Here is a 22,594-nt window from a genome sequence, read left to right on the forward strand (position 1 = left end):
TAATAGGCAAAGTTATTATATCAAGAGATATAATTTGATATTTTAGGTTGGGTTGTTATATAAAATAAGTACATAGATCTTCTTGGGTGTGTTTATATATAATTTATATAAATTGTTGGATGTAAATGATAGCAAATAATACATGATTTCAATTTACTGTTTAACAAAACTCAGAAGCTGATTTTAAATTACAATACATTGAACAGTGAAAGTTTCTGCTATCTCAATATTCCAAATAGCAAATCCTGACAAAACAATTGACCACTGTGCCATTCAGATCTTCCCTGTGCTGAGATGAATAGTGGCCAGCAAAGAAAATCTCAGCTCCCATTTATTTTTGAGTCTCTTAGATGATGAATATTTGCCTGTGTGCTAATTCTAAAATTAAGTCTTCTGCTCAGTTACATAATTTTTCTTCATATAACTTTATTAGAATTATTCTTTTAAATATTGTGCCACTTTCAGATGATTATTTTTACTCTTCATATACAATTAGAAACAAGGTCACATTTCAGAATAAGGAATGAAATAAAAATGTAAAAACCCAATTATAGTCTAAAAAAACAACATTCATTAGAAGAAGCAGGGAGAGGCTGGCGCTGTGGCATAGTGGGCTAACCCTTGCCTGTGGCATCTGCATCTCAGATGGGCACCAGTTTGTGTCCTGGCTGCTCCTCTTCCAATCCAGCTCTCTGCTATGGCTTGGGAAAGCAGTGGAAGATGGCCCAAGTCCATGGGCCCCTGCACCCATGTGGGAGACCCAGAAGAAGCTCCTGGCTCCTGGTTTCAGATCAGCCCATTGTGGCCATTTGGGGAGTGAACCAGCAGATGGAAGACTTTTCTCTCTGTCTCTCCTTCTCTCTTTCTGTAATTCTACTTCTCAAATAAATAATCTTAAAAAAAAAAAAAAAGGAAGAAGCAGGGATATGCTAGAAAAGTGGAAGGAAACTTAAACTCTAACCAATTTTGACAAGATGGAAAAATCTGGTCAAATTAGGTGGTACCCTTTTCAGGTCTTCAGGTAGGTACTGACAAAAATAGAATTTCTGACTAGAGTAAAAAGTTTCCACTCCTCAATGGCCAGGAAAATGCAGTTAACTGCTTATTTGGGGATTCTCATGTTTCACATTTACAGCAGTTTATAAACATTTTAAGATACATTCTTTGCCATTTATGAAATAAACATACATAAGGAAAATATCTTTTATTTTGAAACAAAATCAAGAATCTATTTAAAGCATACATGAGAATAACATTGTTCACTTAGCTCAATGCTTGATGTATGTCAATATTACAATGACATTCAGTGTATCAATTCCAAATATATCACCTATAGATAGATACAAAACAAAGCCACTTTGAGGAAAAAACTTCAATTTTTTACCTCCCCTGAGAAACTCATCCCCACTGTATGTTTGGGACTTAAATGAACATTTACAGATTTTAACAAAATATCCTTTCACTGCATGTTTCAATATGCTAATTCCCTGGCACAATCCAAGTAAACTGGTAGTCAGTTTCCTGATACTGTACATGATGCACAGAGTGAAATGACAGCATAAAAAATAATCAGGAACTTACAAACATTATCTGGCTCCAAGCAGCTACTATTGACTATACAGAGCAGACAGAACACAACAATCCTAGATTATGATATACCTGTAAAATCCTTACAGCATTGTATTATCACCCTCAGGAGAAAAATTTAATTGGTAACTTTATACATTATAGTTCCCCCCAAATGATAGAAATTAACAATAAATAATAAGACTTTGTTGGGCGGGGTTGAGCTTCAGAAGGCCACAATGCAATGTATTACTTAGGATTGTTTTCACACCAACAACCAATTTTTGTTCTCATTGAGAATACATGCCTTCAAGTTCTTAAAAATGAATTAAGTAGCCTTGAACATTATGGGGGACACTAACCTAATGGATATCAATGGAGGCTGAGATAATGGCTTCAGTACCATGTCTGTTCCATACTGACTCTATCATCTCAAAAGAAATCATGTCTCTTTTATTTCCTAGTTTGGAAAACACAGGAATAGCATAAAATCTAATAGCTAGTCTCAAAAGTTCTTGGATAGAAGTTGAAGAAACCAGTATAGATCAGTTGTTCTCAACTCTGGCTGCTCTTTCCTGGGACATTCAAAAGTTACATTTCAATGTTCAGCTATTATCTATCAAGACCAATGAAACAACTCTCTGAAAGATATGCTGTAACCAGTGGTTCCCAAACTGTAGACTAAAACATAATCACCTGGAGGGCTTCTTAAAACACAGATTGCTGGGCCCTGATCCCAGAGTTTCTAATTCAGTAGGATTGGGATGGGGCCCACAAATGTTCATCATCAAGTTCTCAGGTCTCCTATGCTATTCCATGCTGTTTTGCTGTTGGTCATTGGATCACACTCCCAAAAAACCACTGGAATAGATTTGTATGTAAATGTGTGTATCTCCCCAGGGGAAGTCTGATTCCAAAACTATTGGGATAAAAAATATCACCAAAGTCCTCTTTAGTTATAAGCTGCTGAGGCTTTAACACAGTGCCAGTTGTTAAACATCAAAATGATTTCTGTAAAAAAGACCAATAAACAAATATCAATTTTTTGGTCAGTTCTCATAAAAGTTTGTTATAAAGCATTTACAATGTTTTTTGAAAATTAACATTTTTTTAGAGTGCACTTGCTGCCTATATGGGTCTTTATTTTTCAGTAACAATAACCTATTTGGCTATCAGTGTCTCATCATTTGATAAGACTATTGGGCCACTGCCAATGGTCTAATGAACCAATGGATAGTAGCCGGCTGTTTTAGAATTGCTTGAAGAAAATCTTGTAAATTTGTAGTCCAGGGGTAATTCTGTAGAAAAAACAAAACAATCTGATTATCCTGCAGGTCTCCAAATACCCTTCATAAATGTAAATAAATAAAACCTTGATATTCACTGCTAAGAAAACTTTTTAAAAATAATTTTGTAAGTTTAATACAATTTTTTTTTTTGACAGAGTGGACAGAGAGAGAGAGAGACAGAGAGAAAGGTCTTCCTTTTCCGTTGGTTCACCCAATGGCAGATGCGGCCGGCACGCTGCGCTGATCCGAAGCCAGGAGCCAGGTACTTATCCCGGTTTCCCATGTGGGTGCAGGGCCCAAGGACTTGGGCCATTCTCCACTGCACTCCTGGGCCACAGCAGAGAGCTGGCCTGGAAGAGGAGCAACCGGGACAGAATCCAGTGCCCTGACCAGGACTAGAACCCGGGGTGCCAGCGCCGCAGGCGGAAGATTAGCCGCGGCACCTGCAGTTTAATACAAATTTTAATACAAATACAAGCTGGATGGTTGGCAACTACAGTGCAGAGTGCAACTGTCCTTCACTATAAAGTTTACAATAATATGTAAGTCAAGTCACATGTAAAGACATCACAAACCATTTCCAGAATGCCAACTAGGGAGTTTGTTTGTTTATTTTTTAATTTTAAGGGCCAAGAGGCCAGGCACTCTCTTATCCTCTAGTTTATTCCTTAAATGCCCATAACAGCTGGAGCTAAGCAAAGTCAAAGCTAAAAGTCCAGAATTCAATCCAGGTCTCTCATATGGTTGGCAGTGACCTAACCATCTGCACCATCACCTCTTTCCCAAGGTGTGCATATCAGCTGGAATCTGGAGCAGCACCAAGATTGTTCTTTAATAAGGGATGTGGGCATCCCAAGTGTGTCTTAACAGCTAGGTCAAAGCCCACCTTGGGAGTTTAGTTTTAAATTCTACACATGAAAGTTAACACATAAAATAGGAATACTCATATCTGGATTTCTTTCTTTTTTTTTTTTTTAATTAAAAAACCTGTAGGCTGCACTCAGGGAATCATGTAACTGGTGAATGAGAATAAACTTCCATATAGTCCCATAGGATTACTAAGTATAATCTTCCCCTGTTCAGCAAAGTAAGAACTCTAATATGCACAACATGGCAACTTTTTCTATATGGTATGTACCTTCTACTCCCTGAAAATACACACAAGGCCTCAAGGGGACTTGAGAGAACCTACAATGCATACCTTATTGATGGTAGCACATTGTGATATCCTCATATAGGCCTCTCAAAAACTACCCTTTAGGTAATTTCCCCATATATCTCTAAGGAAATATTTACCAGAAATACATAAGGAAACATTACAATATATATCATGTTACAATATTCATTCCACATGCAAGTATGGGGCAGTGATCCTTTCTTCACGAATTTCACAAGGAAAACATCATTTGGCAGCCTTTAATGATACTTGCATGAGTCACATTTTATATTAGATGCCACTGAGAATCATCAAAGCCCATGCTGTTAATCTTTTTAAAAAATTAATGCTAAAGAATGGGAAGGAACAGTGGCTTTCTGATGCCAGAGAAAGTTATGATTGCTGTAAACAGCAGGATTCTGCATTAGTGAATGTCATATGTCCTCACTCCTCAGTCAGCTGGAGATTTTAAGCCCCACATTTAGAAATGTTCTGGAAAGTAAACTGTTTGTAAAAACTGAGTTTAAAATTATACATCTGAGGCACTGAATTTCTGCTATACCACCAACATGATACAGACCAAAAGTTGAGCTAAGGACCTCTTTCTCCCTTCTTTCCTATATATTTTTTAAAGTAAATATTAAGGCCTCTGTGTAGCTATTAGTATTCTACCAACCACCATTGGTAATGTATACAGCTCTTAAGTACAAACTTTTATAATAGCTATTAAATGACTAATGACTTCTGGTCATCATTTAAAAGAGATAACCAAGACTAAGCACAGGTATATATAAAGACATATTACATTAAGAGTCATAATATATAATATACATGAATCATATAATACATATTATATATATATATATATTTTTTTTGACAGGCAGAGTGGACAGTGAGAGAGAGACAGACAGAGAGAAAGGTCTTCCTTTGTCGTTGGTTCACCCTCCAATGGCCGCCACGGCCGGCGCGTTGCGGCCGGCGCATCACGCTGATCTGATGGCAGGAGCCAGGTGCTTCTCTTGGTTTCCCATGGGGTGCAGGGCCCAAGGACTTGGGCCATCCTCCACTGCACTCCCGGGCCACAGCAGACAGCTGACCTGGAAGAGGGGCAACCGGGACAGAATCCGGCGCTCCGACTGGGACTAGAACCCGGTGTGCCGGCGCCGCAAGGCGGAGGATTAGCTTATTGAGCCATGGCGCCAGCCTAGTCATATAATACATATTATATTAAGAGTCAAAAAGGAGTCAATAGGTTTGTTTTTTACCTCCCATCTCAACCAAATAATTTTATTTTCTCCAAGTAACAAAAAAGGTAAATCTGAGAATGGAATAGACAGACTGAGGCCAGATGACTTCTGTTAAAACAAGGATCCCCAGGAGGGGGATTCATGAGACCTGGGATTTGGCAAGAGGAAAATATTTGTAATTCTGTTTCAGGAGTCACTGTTGAGTGATAGTTTGAAGGAAAGAGAGACAAACCCAAATGCCTGCTAACCAAAAAAGTGTTCTATTTAACTTTGTGCAATATTAACCCTATTATCCAACTTTTGGAAACAATTAAATGAACCAAAGTGAATATTCTTACACAGTAAGTTCAATGTAAACTAATATAATACAGACAGAAACAAAACAACTCTTGGCACTTTAAAATTGACATAAAGATTATATAAAGATTCTATCTTCAAGTCTAATACATTCATTACACCTGTTTTCTTCTAGCCATTTTTCTTACTTAGAGGTAAATTACATAGTAGTATCCAACTGTGCTGAATCTGTTACTGGAATAATCAATCTCAAGTCTGTGTGAGATACAACTTCTTTATGAGAATGAGATCACAGCAATGATGCCAACTTAGAGATCAAAATTTTGCTTTTTTGAGGAAATATTGATTGTCAAAATCAACAAACGGATATGATGTAAAAACTCTTCACCCTTTTCCCACCAGAAATCAGGCATTAGTTTAGCAGTGTTTGGATACTGGCAAGTTGTACTTAATATTTTCTCCTGAGAAAAACCACATTGAAGGTAAAAGTCTTGCCAAATTTTCTTCCAGGGTCTCGTGAAAACAGCTTTTGGAACATAAAATAGGAGGTGCACTGAGTTTATGCTTGTTTAAGAAGAGATGGTTATTTTCTAATTGTTTGGAGAAATATTTAAATCCTAGAATGAGAGATTCACTTTTCTAACTACTTCACAATCACATAATCTTGAGCCTTTTCATTGAAGCACTTCAGAATAATTTAGTGGCTTCCACTTTCACACTCTCTCACTAATAATTTGATAATTTTGGAAATAAAGTGAACTAAACAAATTGAAAATAATAATTTAATTCTGGGCTGCCCTCTCCCATAAAGTTCCAAATTCCATTTTTTTTTTTTAAAAAAAAAGCAGAACAACTACTTGTAACAGGAAGAACTGTATCTAAGCTGTTTTTCTTTAATCTTATGTATGTAAGTGTGGAACAAAATGGAAAAAAATACATTCTTTTGAAACCAATTAAAAGGAGATAGTTTTTTTTTAAAAGTATACATATTGATTTGCATACTGGCATAGAGGATGGATCTTTTAGAAGGGCTTATGTATCTCAGGGTCATCATATCATCACCATCCTACCAATAATTCAGATAAATACTCATAGCTTGCTTTGCTTTCTCTCACAGCCATTCTAGGCGGGAGGAAATGCAGCCTGTTATAATCATCTCTAACTTAAAGAAAAAGAATCTGGGGGCCAGCGCTGTGGCTCACTTGGCTAATCCTCCTCCTGAGGCGCCAGCATCCCATATGGGCACCGGGTTCTAGTCCCGGCTGCTCCTCTTCCAATCCAGCTCTCTGCTGTGGCCCGGGAAGGCAGTGGAGGATGGCCCAAGTCCTTGGGCACCTGTACCCGCGTGGGAGACCAGGAGGAAGCACCTGGCTCCTGGCTTCGGACTGGCATAGCTCCGGCCGTTGCGGCCATTTGGGGGGTGAACCAACAGAAGGAAGACCTTTCTCTCTGTCTCTCTCTCTCTCACTGTCTAACTCTGTCAAATAAAAAAAAAAAAAAAAAAAAGAAAGAAAGAAAAAGAAAAAGAATCTGAAGTCCAAAAAATGTAACTAGACTTCCACTTCTACCTGGGAGCTAAAATAATTAGAAAGGCTGGGTAAAATATAAAACATCAGACTAATAAAATACAATCAGCCGAGGAGGCAACCATGACTTGTGGTGGACACAGTTTCTGGGAAGCATGGCCAGCAGAAAGGTGAGCCTGCAGCCTGCCACAGCCTTTCCCCTCAGGCACTTGAATTGTGCCTGGTGGCAGGAGACGCTACTGGCAGTAGAAACACTAGTAGGGCTTTCTTGGCAGACTTGCAGATCTGCAGAGACAAAAACTGAGTAGCTAGGAGCAAGGGGCAGAGATGTGTGCTCTGCTGGTTTTCTCTTCCAAGGACTTTGCCAAGCTCTGAAGGGAACTTGGAAACTATGAATCCGGGCAGAAAGCATACAATCCTTTAAAGCAGAATGGATGTTTTAAGAGTTGTGAAAACAAGAAGAGAGGGACTCTGCTCAATATTTTGGATTTCTGGTTAATATTTCTGAGAACTGATAATTCATCAATATAATGAGATGCTCATGTTAATAAAGAATTGTTTCCCTTAATATTTACTTGGCTTCATATTAATATAGTCACTCTTTTTGGTCACTGTTAGTATGGTATTATCGCTTTCCCTCTGAATTTAAGACGAGTTCTTATGTTTAACACATGTCTTATAAATAACCTGTGGTTAGGTATTATTTTATTCAGATTTTTATTTGAAGTATTTAGTCACCTATATTCAATATAGGTTTAAATTTATCATCTTACTAAATACTACTCATTTGTCCTGTTTATTCCTAATATTCTCTTTTTCTTCCCCTTTTTGCTTTCTTTTGTATTCTTAGCATTATTTTTATATATTAGTTTGGTATGCATATCATTATAATTCTTTTGACAGTTATCTTAGTGATTACAACATGCGTTTCTTTTTTTTTTTTTTAAGAATTATTTATTTGTTTGAAAGTCAGAGTTACAGAGAGAGACAAACAGAGAGAAATTTCCATCGCTGGCTCACTCCCCAAGTGGCTACAGCAGCCAGGGCTGGGGCCTGTGAAAGCCAGGAGCCAGGAGCTTCTTCCAGGTTACCCATGTGGGTAGCAGGGGCCCAAGTACCTGGGCCATCTTATGCTCTTCCCAGGTTGTTAGCAGGGTGCTGGATTGGAAGTGGAGCAGCCAGGATTTGAACTGGCACCCATATGTAATACCGGCCCAAATAACATGCATTTCTGACTTATTAATACTTAACATACTCTTATCCTTTACTGCATATATTCAAGGATGTTAGAACATCTTCATTCCAACTGCTCCTTTTGGGCATTTACATGCCATTGTTGTCATGTACTTTTTTTTTTTTTTTTTTTTTTTTTTTTTTTTGACAGGCAGAGTGGACAGTGAGAGAGAGAGACAGAGAGAGAAAGGTCTTCCTTTGCCGCTGGTTCACCCTCCAATGGCCGCCGCTGCAGCCGGCGCACCGCGCTGATCCTGGCAGGAGCCAGGATCCAGGTGCTTTTCCTGGTCTCCCATGGGGTGCAGGGCCCAAGCACCTGGGCCATCCTCCACTGCACTCCCTGGCCATAGCAGAGAGCTGGCCTGGAAGAGGGGCAACCGGGACAGAATCCGGCGCCCCGACCGGGACTAGAACCCGGTGTGCCGGCGCCGCAAGGTGGAGGATTAGCCTATTGAGCCACGGCGCCGGCTGTCATGTACTTTTAATTCTCTATTTTAACTCCATAGGACTTTATTTTTTTTTTTTTTATTATTTCAACCAGGAAGTATTCATTTTAATTTATTTATCATTTTGTTACTATATAGTCACTCTAGAATCTTCAATTTTCCAATAAGGAACAATTGAACTTTTACCTAGAGAACAATACCCTTTATTATTTCCTGTTGTGAAAGACTTCTGGAGATACTCTCAAATTTTTTTACATTTTTTGGTATATCTAAAAATATTTTACTTTTATTCTATAATGATATTTTTTTTTTTTTGACAGGCAGAGTGGATAGTGAGAGAGAGAGACAGAGAGAAAGGTCTTCCTTCGCTGTTGGTTCATCCTCCAATGGCCACTGCGGCTGGCGCGCTGCAGCCGGCGCACTGCATTGATCCGATGGCAGGAGCCAGGTACTTATCCTGGTCTCCCATGGGGTGCAGGGCCCAAGGACTCGGGCCACCCTCCACTGCACTCCCTGGCCACAGCAGAGAGCTGGACTGGAAGAGGGGCATCCGGGACAGAATCTGGCGCCCCGACCGGGACTAGAACCCGGTGTGCTGGCGCCGCAAGGCGGAGGATTAGCCTAGTGAGCCGCGGTGCCGGCCTATAATGATATATTTTTAAAAAGGATTTATTTTATTTACTACTTGAAAGGCAGGGTTAGGGAAAGAGAAAGAGAAAGAAAGAGAGAAATCTTCCATCTACTCATTTACTCCCAGCGGAGCTGGGCCAAGCCAAACCAGGAGCCAGGAGCTTGTTTGGAGTCTCCCACGTGAATGCAGGGGTCCAGAGATTAGGGCCATCTTCTACTGCTTTCCCAGGCACATTAGCAGGGAGCTGGATCACAAGTGGAGCAGCTGGGACTCGAACCAGGGCCCATATGGGATGCCAGCATTGCAGGCAGTGACTTTACCTACTATGTTACTACAACATTGGCCCTTTTAATGACATCTTTAATGCAGAGGTGGGGAACATCTGGCCCATAAGCTATATAATGCCTGCATAATCATTTGGACTGGACCTGCCAAGGCAACCACAGGTAGAACTTGAAATTCAGTAAATCTATAGCAGGCTAATTTTTTAAGTTGATAGTTTTGTATGACTTGCAAATGATGTTACAAATATCAAAATGGTCGTTGGTAGAAAAAAGTTTACCCAACTCTGCTTTAGTGGGTAGAAATCCATCCAGATTGGCTGTCATTCCTTCATGCAATTTGAAGATTACTGTCTACATCACTTTTCACTTTCACTAATGCTGAGAAGTCAGATGTCAGTCTGTTATTCCTTTGAAGTCAACCTATCTTTTTGCTCTTGTAGGGGCACTAGCAATTTGGAATCCCCTGAATCCAGTTATAGAGTTTCAGTTGATTGAGGCTTAGCTTCATTCCCTGTGAAATTGGAGACCTCTTCCCAAATTTTCCTTATTCTAAGGGAAAAGCTTGCAGGGTCTCAACATAGACTGAGAGGATTCCCCAGGTCCACCCTCCTCAGGCAGGCCTTTGCCTGCAGTCCCCACCTTGTAGATTCATGTTGTTACTAGAAGGCCCACCTACCCTCGTTGGTGCCCTCTGGAATCAGTAAATACAAGGAGGAAAAGTAGCACCACAACCAAGGTTCACATTATTGGGCTTTCTTAGCATCATTTATGTTACGCCTCCAAGCTGACTTAAAAAAATTGTCCAGCTTCCATAGTTGCCTCTGTTGGAAGTAACGGTCCTACCTATTTAAGCTGTCATTTCTAGAAGGTGTTTCCCAAGAAGAAGAAATCACATCATAGGGAGATTTCCATATTTTCAAGGCAAGAAGTCTAGTACTTACGCTTCATAGGCATTTCTCCCTTACCTGCAATTGCTTCAATACTAGGAATTGCAATAGTGCTGTAGGTGTTGATTCTCTTAGAAGACCATGTATAAACCAAGGAGTCTCCTGTATTTTCCAATCCCGAAATGGAATCAATAAAAAAAGAGCCCCATTTTTTGGATAAAGTATTTAGAGGTTTTGCCTTTGGTTCCTGAAGCAAAAGAAAAGAATAATGAAAACTGTGATTAATTATTGTCCAATCTAAGGTTTTTAAAATTATTCATTAAATAAATTGATACAAAAGCCCTCTAGGAACCTTTAAACAGGCTTTGGGTATATATTACCTTTTTGGAAAAAGAAAATGATTTCCTTATTAGAGAGCATCCTTTATGTTAAATTGGAACTGGCTTTTTAAAAAATATTTATTTATTTATTTGAAAGGCAGAGTTACAGAGAGGCAGAGGCAGAGAGAGAGAAAGAGCAGTCTTCCATTCGCTGGTTTACTCCCCAGATGGTCGCAATGGCTGGAGCTGCACCGATCAGAAGCCAGAAGCCAGAAGGCTTCTCCAGGTCTTCCACATAAGTACAGGAACCCAAAGACTTGGACCATCTTCTGCTTTCCCAGGCCATTCCAGAGAGCTGGAGTGGAAGTGGAACAGCTGAGACTTGAACTCATGTCCATATGGGATGCTGGCATTGCAGCGGTGGCCTCACCCACTATGCCACAATGCCAGCCCCCTGGCTTTTTAAAAAATTTTATCTTTATTTATGTGAGAGGTAGTATTACAGAGAGAGGTAGAGACAGAGAGAAAGAGAGGTCTTCCATTCTCTGTTCACTCCCTAGATGGCTGCAATGACTAGGGCTGAGTGAGGCCGAAACCAGGGGCCTGGAACTCCATCTGGTTCTCTTGTGTGGGTACAGGGGCCCAAGTGCTTGAACCATCTTCCACTGCTTTTCCAGGTGCATTAGCAGGGAGCTGGATAGGAAGTGGAGCAGCTGGGATTCAAACTGGTGCTCATATGGGATGTTGGTGTTGCAGGCTGTGGCTTAACCTGCTGTTCCACAATGCTAGGCTCCCATAACAAATTATTCTAAAAAGTTGCAAAAGCCTTTTTGTTTTTAGTTCTAATGAAGAAACAGGTGAAAATACCAATGAAAGGGTCTGAAGAAGAGATCTCTTTCATTTGATGTAAGTCTAGTTGGATAGAATCGAGACTGTTCAAGTAATTGTAAGTATAATGAACAGATTTTTAGTTCTACAGACAAAAATAAACTAAGAGAAACTGTTCCTTGGTCTCCTTAACTAGGCTTACTTTAATTATTAAAATGTACCATATTTTGCTTATCTGTCATGCTCCAATATAGTGCAGTGGATAATCAACTGATGTACCAAGATTTTAACTAAAGTTTTGTGTTTAAACCTTTAAAGTTCCATTTGCGATGTCCTCTCTGTCTTTATCTTAAGCTTCCTGTTACAAATGAGGGAAGTGAAAATGATCTTCTAACTCCAGATGCTTTTATCTAGAATGGAAATTATTAAAAAATATCTAAGGAAATTAATTCAGACCTAAGTGAAACAAAACATTAATTTCCACTGCATGTAGTAGATGTAAATATTTTGTTTCACAGCACCAATCTTGAACTGATCAGGTTATTTTGGTTTTTGATTATAGTTCTGAAAGGTCATTTAGGCTGAATAAAATAACTGGAAACACAGAATTAAATTGTTTTATATTCAGGCTTTGCACCAACTAAAAGACCATGCCTATATATAATGTGCTTGATATAGGAATGGAAAAACTCAATTAGGTTTTTCTTAACAATCACAAGACAAACAGAATAACCCTCACAGGGTGATTTCTTTGTTGCTCTTTATTGACTGCTTTCCCTCACTGGACCAGCTCCACAAGGAAGCAGAAAAGAGTCTATATTCCTAGGAGGTACTGCACAGACTGCCTGATTTTGATGTGCTTTGTCCTTTGTGATGAACGTGTAACCGTAGAGGAACAGACCTGAACTTATATATTAAAATAATCTGACTTTTCTAAGTTGTGGTCAAAAGGTAATTTTTGAAAAAAAGAAATCTGATTGTTTCATTTGCCCTTAAATATATGCAGGAAGATGCAAGATTTTATATAAAACAGAAAAATCAACAAAGTTGGCCTAAAACATTTGCTAAGGATGAGCCCATCCATATAAATACCGCCTCAAAAACAAACTACAGAGATGTGAGGATATATTGTCAGACCAAGATAATTTTGAAGGTCATTTTTTTTTAAAGGAAAGGGCTGCTGGGAAGCCTTACCTCGAATTTCCCCTTCTTCTCTAGAGGCTCTGACTCCTCCGGATTCCCACCTTCTTGTCCTCTGAGCTCCTCCAGGATGAGGACTGTCTCCCAATTACTATAGTGACGGGCTGGGAAAACATCTGAATGCATGCTGTCACCAAAGTAAACCACCTAGAAGTCAGACAGCAAATTCTGTTTGAGGCACAAGAATTGTGAAAGGCAGTGGTGGTCATTCCAGGGAAGACAAAAGGAAACACCTCACAAGACATCGGAATATGCAAATATAAACTGCATACACATCTTAAACTTCTCTAACTCCACAGTTGACCATCAACTTGTTCCATTTCGTGTTAAGAAGTTATGCAACCCATTTTCAGGTAGAAGAAAGGCAGAAGACTGTCATCCCAAAGAGGTGAACCTGTCTGTTTACAAATACTATGTTTACAACTAAAACTGTTGTGACAGTGGATTACACATGATCAAAAGTGTGTACCACAACCACTCTTCAAAGCAGTTTCTGGGCCCCATCCCAGATCTACTGAAAAAGAACATCTGAGGGTGGGACTGCACATGCAGAATCTGGAAAGCTCTGATCTAGTCCACACCCCTCAATTTACAGATGGGAAAATGCAGTGAAGAGATATAAACTAGAGCTTCCATGTCAGGATGCTCCATCTACTAAACCTCTCAGGGGTCCAAGTGACTGTGGCATTGTGGGAGCCAATGGAGTAGGGCTCAGTTACCTAATAATTTCTCCTGTTCATGGGGCTCCTGGTAAATATTTTTGGAAGACAGGGTTCAACTGTTAAAAAAGCACCATTGTCCAACATTAACAATGTGATCAGGATATCTTTAGACAAATATGTAGTGTAATTTCAGTTATTATTTTACACACAAAAAGTTTTTTGGTGGACAATTACCAGGACATCACTCCTTACGCATACCACACACTAATCTTGTGTACTTCCTATATCTGTGCCCACATGCTTAGAATCCTTGTTCTTCTCTGTCATGGATAGGGACTCAGGATACAACAGCAAAGTAAACACTTATTTAGCCTGTTTAATCAGAAGAGGGAAGAGGACAGACTTAGCTGGATGACAGAGGTAGATGATCCCTCCATGGGTGACTAAACTGAATGCACTTAAAATTATGGTTTCAGTTTACAACTGTTTACTTCTTCAAGTGGCATCAAGGACTGTCTCAATGAGAAAATACCTTGGGTTCAGGTTTGCCAGTCATTTTCTTCAGAAGTTCATAAAGCTGGACAGCATTCCCTTGGGAGTACCACCCAGGCTTATCCAGAGATGGCAGTACCTCCTGCTCCTCATCATTCTCTGAAAATAGAGTTTGACAAGCATATACTTTTAATCAAGTGAGAGTACTTTGGCTGGCAGACCACACTCAGCACATGGCTACAGGCCATGTACATAAGAGGAACCATGTGGGGGAATGGAGCTAGCATTCAGTGAACAGCTCTTATAAGCACTTCATGAGTCATATATTTTTAAATCCTCTCTATGACCTTCTTAATTGGGGAAAAGGCGGCTTAGGGAATTTATTTTGCCCAATATCTCAAAGCTCATGATTTATTCAGTGATTAGACAGCTGTCTCCTTGATGCTATGATCCTACTTTTGCAAAATGGTTTAATAAACAACATCATTCGGTCTCATGTTTTGGAACTGGGGGTAGGGTACATAGATTTTTATCACTCGTATATTAAATCCAGGCTTAAATTTTGTACCTGAGGGGCCTCAATTGCTTTTTCCCAGTTGCATCCTGGGATTATGTGATGCCAAATCATAAATTTGCAGAATCTTTCAAGCTGTCTTCTCCAAGCACCTTTCTTGCCCTATGGGCTAATGCAGGGCTGGTATGCATCTTGCCAGCTCTCATATGCTTTGAACACAGGCCAAAAGCTGAAGGCAATCTGCCCACCAGCAAGACAATAAAGGAAGATTGAATAAAGTTTGATAAAAATAGTGTTATACCACAGAGACTTCGTTGCTTCCTGGTAGAACTATGGATGCTGTTTAGAAAAAAAAAAGATTCTCTAAATCTCTTTTACTGTCCCACATTAATTACTAATGGCATGATTCCATATTTCAGAAAAGTACAGTTTCTTTTTACACTTTTTTTTTCTCTGTGCTGCTTCTGAGAAGGATCCTAATGATATCAATCATATGTTATATACAGAAGTGGTGCTGCAGGGCCAGAAGCTTATATAATTAGAAGGGTCCTCTCTAAGACAATAAATACAAAATTGTCAGGATTCCTGCCATGGCTTGAAAGGGGCACATTGGGGGAGGGGTAGTCCTAAAGCTTAACTTTCATTAGCTTTGCTGTGAATCAGCTGCAGGAAAGAATGGAGAGGAAACAAAGGGTCTAGACAAAGCTAGGGTCACTGATAAAAAATGCATCTCTAGCACTGTTAGTACCTTCAACTAAAGTCTAGTTTTCCCTAAAGTAACTGTGTGTAAGAGTAACAGACAACCACCCTACATCTCTGCATAGCTCATAACACAAACTGCCTTGAACGTGGTGCCAAAGGGTTTAAGATTTACAAACTAACTCTTGGTTACCATAACTGAAATGGAATGTAACTTATTAATCTTACAACAAAAATGAGCTAAATATATCACAATATAAGATGAGGTGAATTTCTATATAACCTAGATATATTGAACAAGGAATTCTTGAAACCTAGTTATAGATATTTAAAACTACATCATGGTAACTGGCTTTGGTCAAGACATATTTAAACCTATCTTGCTGCCATTTCAGAAGCCATTTTTTAAAAAGATTATTTATTTGAAAGAGTTACAGCGAGAGAGAGGAGAGACAGACAGAGATCCTCCATCTGCTGGCTTACTCCCCAAATGGGGGCAACAGCTGGGGCCAGAGCCAGGCTGGGGCCAGGAGCTAGGAGTTTCTTCCGAGTCTCGTACGTGGGTGCAGGGCCCAAGGACTTAGGTCATCCTCTGCTGCCTTCCCAGGCCATTAGCAGACAGCTGTATCAGAAGCCATTTAAAAAAAACCTTCTCTGTACATCAAACGAAAATCACAGTATCTCTAAATAACAGATCATAAACCAAACATATTAGTCTAACTTTAGAATAGTCTAAGAAGATCTCGCACATTACTGAAGAAACAGTGAAAAGTTATTATTTTGTCTCTTTGTCCATAAGTAGTACAGAATGTTTTGCTATGTAAATAAATGTGTTTGATGGCAACTAGAAAATGAATAATTTACAGAAATATTCTCAAAAGCATATTTATATTTGATATGCAGATGCAAACTTTGTAAGGATAATGGGAAGGGGGACTTTCTACTGCCTATTTAAAAAACCAAGAATATCTATAGAATTATCATTTCTGAAATGTTACAGTTACCTTAAGTAAAAAGCTCACATTAAACCAGAAGAAAGAGTGCACTTCATAGAAACATCCCCACCCTTCCATGTTTCCAGTCCTTACACTGGAAGCTCCCGTGAAGAGGAATAAACCCATGTGGGGCAGCTTCAATGGTCTGGCAGAAATTCCAAAGCCAGGAACCTGTGGGATTCAGAAAGCAATGAATCCCAGCAGCAGAGAGCAACAAAGACCAGGAAAGCAACAGAGCTCAGGTGGAAGCTGTACAGTTCAGTGGAAACAAGTCAGGAAGTCTCAACCATAATGTTTATGTAAGTCCAAATCCATTTGCCCTATTTAGATAAGGTACCATTCTTCTTTTCATGGTCTGCAGAAAACAGCTACGTGAATTTCTATTTTCACAATAATATTAACAATGTGCCCTGCAAGAAATGCAATGAGGACATTGATTTTTAAAAGTTTGGTGGGGCCGGTGCTGTGGCATAGTAGGCATAGGCGGGTAAAGCCACCGCCCGCAGTGCCAGGCCAGCATCCCATATGGGCACCAGTTTGTGTCCCGGCTGCTGCTCTTCCAGTCCAGCTCTCTGGTATGGCCTGGGAAAGCAGCAGAAGATGGCCCAAGTCCTTGGGCCCCTGCACCCACGTGGGAGACCCAGAAGAAGCTCCTGGCTCCTGGTTTCTGACCGGCCATTGTGGCCAACTGGGGACTGAACCAGCAGACGGAAGACCTCTCTCTCTCTTTCTCTGCTTTTGCCTCTCTGTAACTATGCCTTCCAAATAAATAACTAAATCTTTAAAAAAAAACCTGTTTGGTTAAGAACACTGAATATATTTTTTTTTTGACAGGCAGAGTGGACAGTGAGAGAGAGAGAGACAGAGAGAAAGGTCTTCCTTTTGCCATTGGTTCACCCTCCAATGGCTGCCGCGGCCGGCGCGCTGCGGCCGGCGCACCGCGCTGATCCGATGGCAGGAGCCAGGAGCCGGGTGCTTTTCCTGGTCTCCCATGGGGTGCAGGGCCCAAGCACCTGGGCCATCCTCCACTGCACTCCCTGGCCACAGCAGAGAACTGGCCTGGAAGAGGGGCAACCGGGACAGAATCTGGCGCCCCAACCGGGACTAGAACCCGGTGTGCCGGCGCCACTAGGCGGAGGATTAGCCTAGTGAGCCATAGACAGGAGTGTCAATTGGTAAAGTCAACAACAGGAGTCACTGTGCACTTACTCCTCATGTAGGATCTCTGTCCTTAATGTGCTGTGCATTGAGATTTAATGCTATAACGAGTACTCAAACAATATATTTCACTTTGTGTTTCTATGGGGGTGCAAACTGTTGAAATCTTTACTTAATGCATACTAAACTGATCTTCTGTAAAAAAAAAAAAAAGAAATTATCAATTCCCAACTTGACTCTCACTGGGATTAAACATGACAATAGGTCTGATCTGATTTCATCATCATTTAAAAGAAATCATGTATTATTTTTCACTTTATGTTTCTGTGTGGGAGCAAACTGTTGAAATCCTTACTTAATGTATGCTAAACTGATCTTCTGTATATAAAGAGAAATGAAAATGAATCTTGATGTGAATGGAAGGGGAGAGGGAGTGGGAAAGGGGAGGGATGCGGGTGGGAGAGACGATATGGGGGGGAAGCCATTGTAATCCGCAAGTCGTACTTTGGAAATTTATATTCATTAAATAAAAGTTAAAAAAAAAAGAACATTGACTATTTGGTTAAAAATATTTTAGAAGACAGTAAATACAATATACAATAAAAATAAAGTAGCACAAAGAGGATAAAGGGTGACTGACTTGTTTCCTGTTTTAAAATGGGGATAATGACAATCCTTACCTCATAGAGTGGTTGTATGAGTTCATTAATAGAGATGAGCACTTGGAAAGTGTCTGCCACACTGTGTGTAAAAGAAGTCTTAGCAGCTATCCTTTCAAGAAGTTATAGGTCAAGTAACCAACAGAAGAATAGTTAAGGAATCTGCCTATAGTGGCCTGATTGTTTCAGTCACACCCAGGCCCAGAATAGCTTTTATTTCCTTAATTTTCAGAGGGCCTCAGAGACACAATATGAGGATAGCCCCCAGAAATCACCTCTGAATTTGCATTCCTGGACTTGAATGTGGTTCATGGTACCACTAAAAACAAAAAACAATTTGGCACAAAAGAAATTTTTATGTGGCATTCCTGAGCATACCCACCAGCTAACAAAGCTTACCCTCTACGGAGTTCCAGTCAACCCCCTATGCATTTTGATATACGCCCAGATTCAGTGCAACTTATGGCCATCTATCTGTCTCAGAAACGAGTCACTGATGGATAATGAAAAGAAGGGAGGCTTTAGAATGCACTTTGGACTCTTATAAGAGATCCAAAACATTCTTTAAACCTTTTAAGCTAATGACTAACAGATGTTTGGGTTCGAAGCTAATTACAAAAAAGAAAAATTCATAGTAGATGAATGTAGATGTTCCTATGGCCTGTAATTTATCAAAAAACTGAGAAGCAACTTAAGGGTTAAAGAACTAAAGGCATAATCAATAGGCAAATAGTAAATCAAACTAAAACTTACATGGAAAATGCAATTTGCTTTTGGATATAGTTATGTTTTACTACAATAAAATAAAATCTTTTTTATTTCCTTATTTAAAAAGAAGAAAACCATGGATGGGGTCTGCGCTGTGGCGCAGTGGGTTAACACCCTGGCCTGAAGTGCCGGCATCCCATATAGGTGCCAGTTCGAGACCTGACTGCTCCACTTCCAATCCAGCTCTCTGCTATGGCCTGGGAAAGCAGCAGAGGATGGCCCGAGTCCTTGGGCTCCTGTACCTGTGTGGGAGACCAGAGAGAGGTACCTGGCTCCTGCCTTCGGATCAGCGCAGCTCTGGCCGTTGCGGCCATCTGGGGAATGAACCATCGGATGGATGACCTCTCTCTCTCTCTCTCTCTCTGCCTCTCCTCTCTCTGCGTAACTCTGACTTTTGAATGAATAATAAATCTTTTTTTTAATTTTTTTTAACGAATATAAATTTCCAAAGTACAGCTTATGGATTACAATGGCTTCCCCCCCATAACGTCCCTCCCACCCGCAACCCTCCCCTTTCCCACTCCCTCTCCCCTTCCATTCACATCAAGATTCATTTTCATTTCTCTTTATATACAGAAGATCAGTTTAGCATACATTAAGTAAGGATTTCAACAGTTTGCTCCCACACAGAAACATAAAGTGAAAAATACTGTTTGAGTACTAGTTATGGCATTAAATCTCAATGTACAGCACACGAAGGACAAAGATCCTACATGAGGAGTAAGTGCACAGTGACTCCTGTTGTTGACTTAACAAATTGACACTCTTGTTTATGGCCTCAGTAATCACCCTAGGCTCTTGTCATGAGCTGCCAAGGCTATGGAAGCCCCCTGAGTTCACCGACTCTGATCATATTTAGACAAGGCCATGGTCAAAGTGGAAGTTCTCTCCTCCCTTCAGAGAAAGGTACCTCCTTCTTTGATGACCCATTCTTTCCACTGGGATCTCACTCGCGGAGATCTTTCATTTAGGTTTTTTTTTTTTTTTTTTTTTTTCCCCAGAGTGTCTTGGCTTTCCATGCCTGAAATAGTCTCATGGGCTTTTCAGCTGGATCCACATGCCTTAAGGGCTGATTCTGAGGCCAGAGTGCTGTTTAGGACATCTGCCATTCTATGGGTCTGCTGTGTATCTCACTTCCCATGTTGGCTCATTCTCTCCCTTTTTTATTCTATCAGCTAGTATTTGCAGACACTATTCTTGTTTATGTGATCCCTTTGGATCACATAAACATATTGCCACAAAATAAATATGGAGAAATTATAGTCAAGGCTACAGCTAATATCCTAGAATACACAGAAGTGAGCAGAACGTACAGGAAAAGTCTGTGCTGGACACCGACCTCAGCCTAGAAGCCTTCTGCCTTCCTCAAGTGCCCAAAGCTCTTGGTGTTATTATCTTATTAGCATTTTAAAAATTAGGTATTTCTGTGGTCTAAAAAAATCAGTAATACATTTACATATGTTTAAAGTCTCAATTTTGAGGTGGGCATTTGACAGTGGTTACATTATCACTTATCACATATTGCCAGCATCCCTTATCAGAGTGCCTGGATTGAGTTCCTGCTCCTTTGCTTCCAATCTAGCTTCTTGCTATGGCACATCCTGGGAAGCAGCAAACAATAGCTCAATTGCTTGAGTCTCTGCAACCCACATGGGAAGCCCAGATGATTTCTGGTGTTCTCATTTTGACCTGGCCCAGCCCTGGTTGCTGGGGAGTGAATAGTAGATGGAAGAGCTCTTTTTTGAATCCAAAAAAAAAAAAAGAAAAAACTACTTTAAAGGAAATTCTCAGTTTTGAATTCTTGCTATGTGCTCATTTCTTTTGCAAAAGACAACATTATTTTATACATTTAAAAACAAATATGAGGGGCCGGCATTGTGTGTAGCAGACAAAGCTGCTGTCTGTGACACCAGCATTCCATACGGGCACCGGTTTGCGTCCTGGCTGTTCCACTTCCAATCCAGCTCCCTACTAATAGCCTGAGAAAAGCAGTGGACGATGGTCCAAGTGTTTGGGCCTCTGCTGCCCTTGTGGGAGACCTGGAAAAAGCTCCTGGCTCCTGGCTTCGGCCTGGCCCAGCCTTGGCTGTTATGGCCAAAGAAAGGGGCAGTGAACCAGTGGACAGATTTCTTTCTCCTCTCTCTCTCTGTAACCCTGACTTTCAAATAAATAAATAAATCTTTAAAAAATGAATATCTATTCTTTTCCTCTACTTTTTAACATTTTTGAGGAAAAAACAACATACAATAAACTGCACAAATTTAAAGCATATAATTGGATGAATTTGAACATCTCTCTGAACCTGGTATGGGCTGAACTGCCTTCCTCCAAAATTCATATGTTGAAGTCCCACTCCCCAGTACCTCAGAATTCCTCAATATCACTGTATTTGGAGACAGGGTCTTTAGAGAAGTGATTAAGTTAAAATGGGGCTATTAGGATGGGCCCCAATCCGATATACTGTTTTCAAAGAAGAGGAGATTAAGGCGCAGATAAACACCGAATGAACAAAGACTATCTGAAAACGCAGGGAGAAAAGTACCATCCACAAACCAAGGGGAAAAGAGGGAAACACTTCAGGTCTGCAGAACCGTGAAAAGATAAATTTCTGTTGTTTAAACCACCTAGTCTATGCTTTTTTGTTCTAGCAGCCCTAGCAAACCAGACTTCCTGCCTCTTAAATACAAATATTGGTATAATCTGTATGTTTCTGAAATTTCCTATTTTATTTTATTTTTTTTTTTGACAGGCAGAGTGGATAGTGAGAGAGACAGAGAGAAAAGTCTTCCTTTTGCCATTGGTTCACCCTCCAATGGCCATCCTCCACTGCACTCCCTGGCCACAGCAGAGAGCTGGCCTGGAAGAGGGGCAACCGGGACAGAAGCCGGTGCCCCGACCGGGACTAGAACCCGGTGTGCCGGCGCCGCAAGGTGGAGGATTAGCCTAGTGAGCTGCAGTGCCGGCCTGAAATTTCCTATTTTTAAAACTATTTTATAGGCCAGCGCCACGGCTTACTAGGCTAATCCTCCGCCTTGCGGCGCCGGCACACCGGGTTCTAGTCCCGGTTGCCCCTCTTCCAGGCCAGCTCTCTGCTGTGGCCAAGGAGTGCAGTGGAGGATGGCCCAAGTCCTTGGGCCCTGCACCCCATGGGAGACCAGGATAAGTACCTGGTTCCTGCCATCGGATTAGCACGGTGCGCCGGTCGCAGCGCGCTGGCCACAGCGGCCATTGGAGGGTGAACCAATGGCAAAGGAAGACCTTTCTCTCTATCTCTCTCTCTCACTGTCCACTCTGCCTGTCAAAACAAAAAAAAAAAACCCACTATTTTATAGTTATGACTTTGTGATCTGCCTCTTCTTGAAAAAGAAACACATTTTGGGAGCAGGCATTTAATCTAGCAGTTAAGACAACTGTGTCCGATGTCCAACTACTTGGGTTCAATGGTTGGCTCTGGCTCCTGACTCCAGCTTTTGCTTGTGCAGACTCTGGGAGGCAGCAGTGATGGCTCAAGTAATTGGGTTCTTGCTACTCATGTGGGAGACCTGGACTGTGTTTTCAGATCCTGGCTTCAGTCCTGGCTGTTGTGGGCATCTGAGGAGTGAACCAGCAGACGAGAGTGCTCTCTCTCTCTCAAATAAATATTTAAAAAGATGCATCTTATTCTATCCTAGGCATGTTCCATGACTTATTTAATAGTCCTCTATTTATAGGCATCTCCCATTGTTGTAAAAAAGGGA

General features: G+C 40.6%; 1 protein-coding gene across 2 annotated transcripts in view; it reads right to left on the bottom strand.

Annotated features, from left to right (window-relative positions):
- Window positions 1–1,189: 1,189 nt before the first annotated feature.
- Window positions 1,190–22,594, bottom strand: part of NT5DC1 (5'-nucleotidase domain containing 1) — a 141,446-nt gene continuing 120,041 nt past the window's right edge. The window contains exons 9-12 of one of the 2 annotated variants that reach the window (XM_008263394.5): window positions 14,105–14,223; window positions 12,905–13,057; window positions 10,641–10,809; window positions 1,190–2,864 (exon numbers count right to left, since the gene is read on the bottom strand). In XM_008263394.5, coding sequence (XP_008261616.3) covers window positions 2,785–2,864; window positions 10,641–10,809; window positions 12,905–13,057; window positions 14,105–14,223 — 521 coding nt within the window. In that variant the 3' untranslated portion in view covers window positions 1,190–2,784. Of the gene's footprint in view, window positions 2,865–10,640; window positions 10,810–12,904; window positions 13,058–14,104; window positions 14,224–22,594 lie in introns of those variants that run through there. The other variant, XM_089333763.1, reaches the window with a different exon arrangement.

Source organism: Oryctolagus cuniculus, chromosome 5 (genome assembly GCF_051225735.1).
Source record: "Oryctolagus cuniculus isolate XC-2025 breed Fujian yellow rabbit chromosome 5, ASM5122573v1, whole genome shotgun sequence".
Taxonomy (NCBI): Eukaryota; Metazoa; Chordata; class Mammalia; order Lagomorpha; family Leporidae; genus Oryctolagus; species Oryctolagus cuniculus.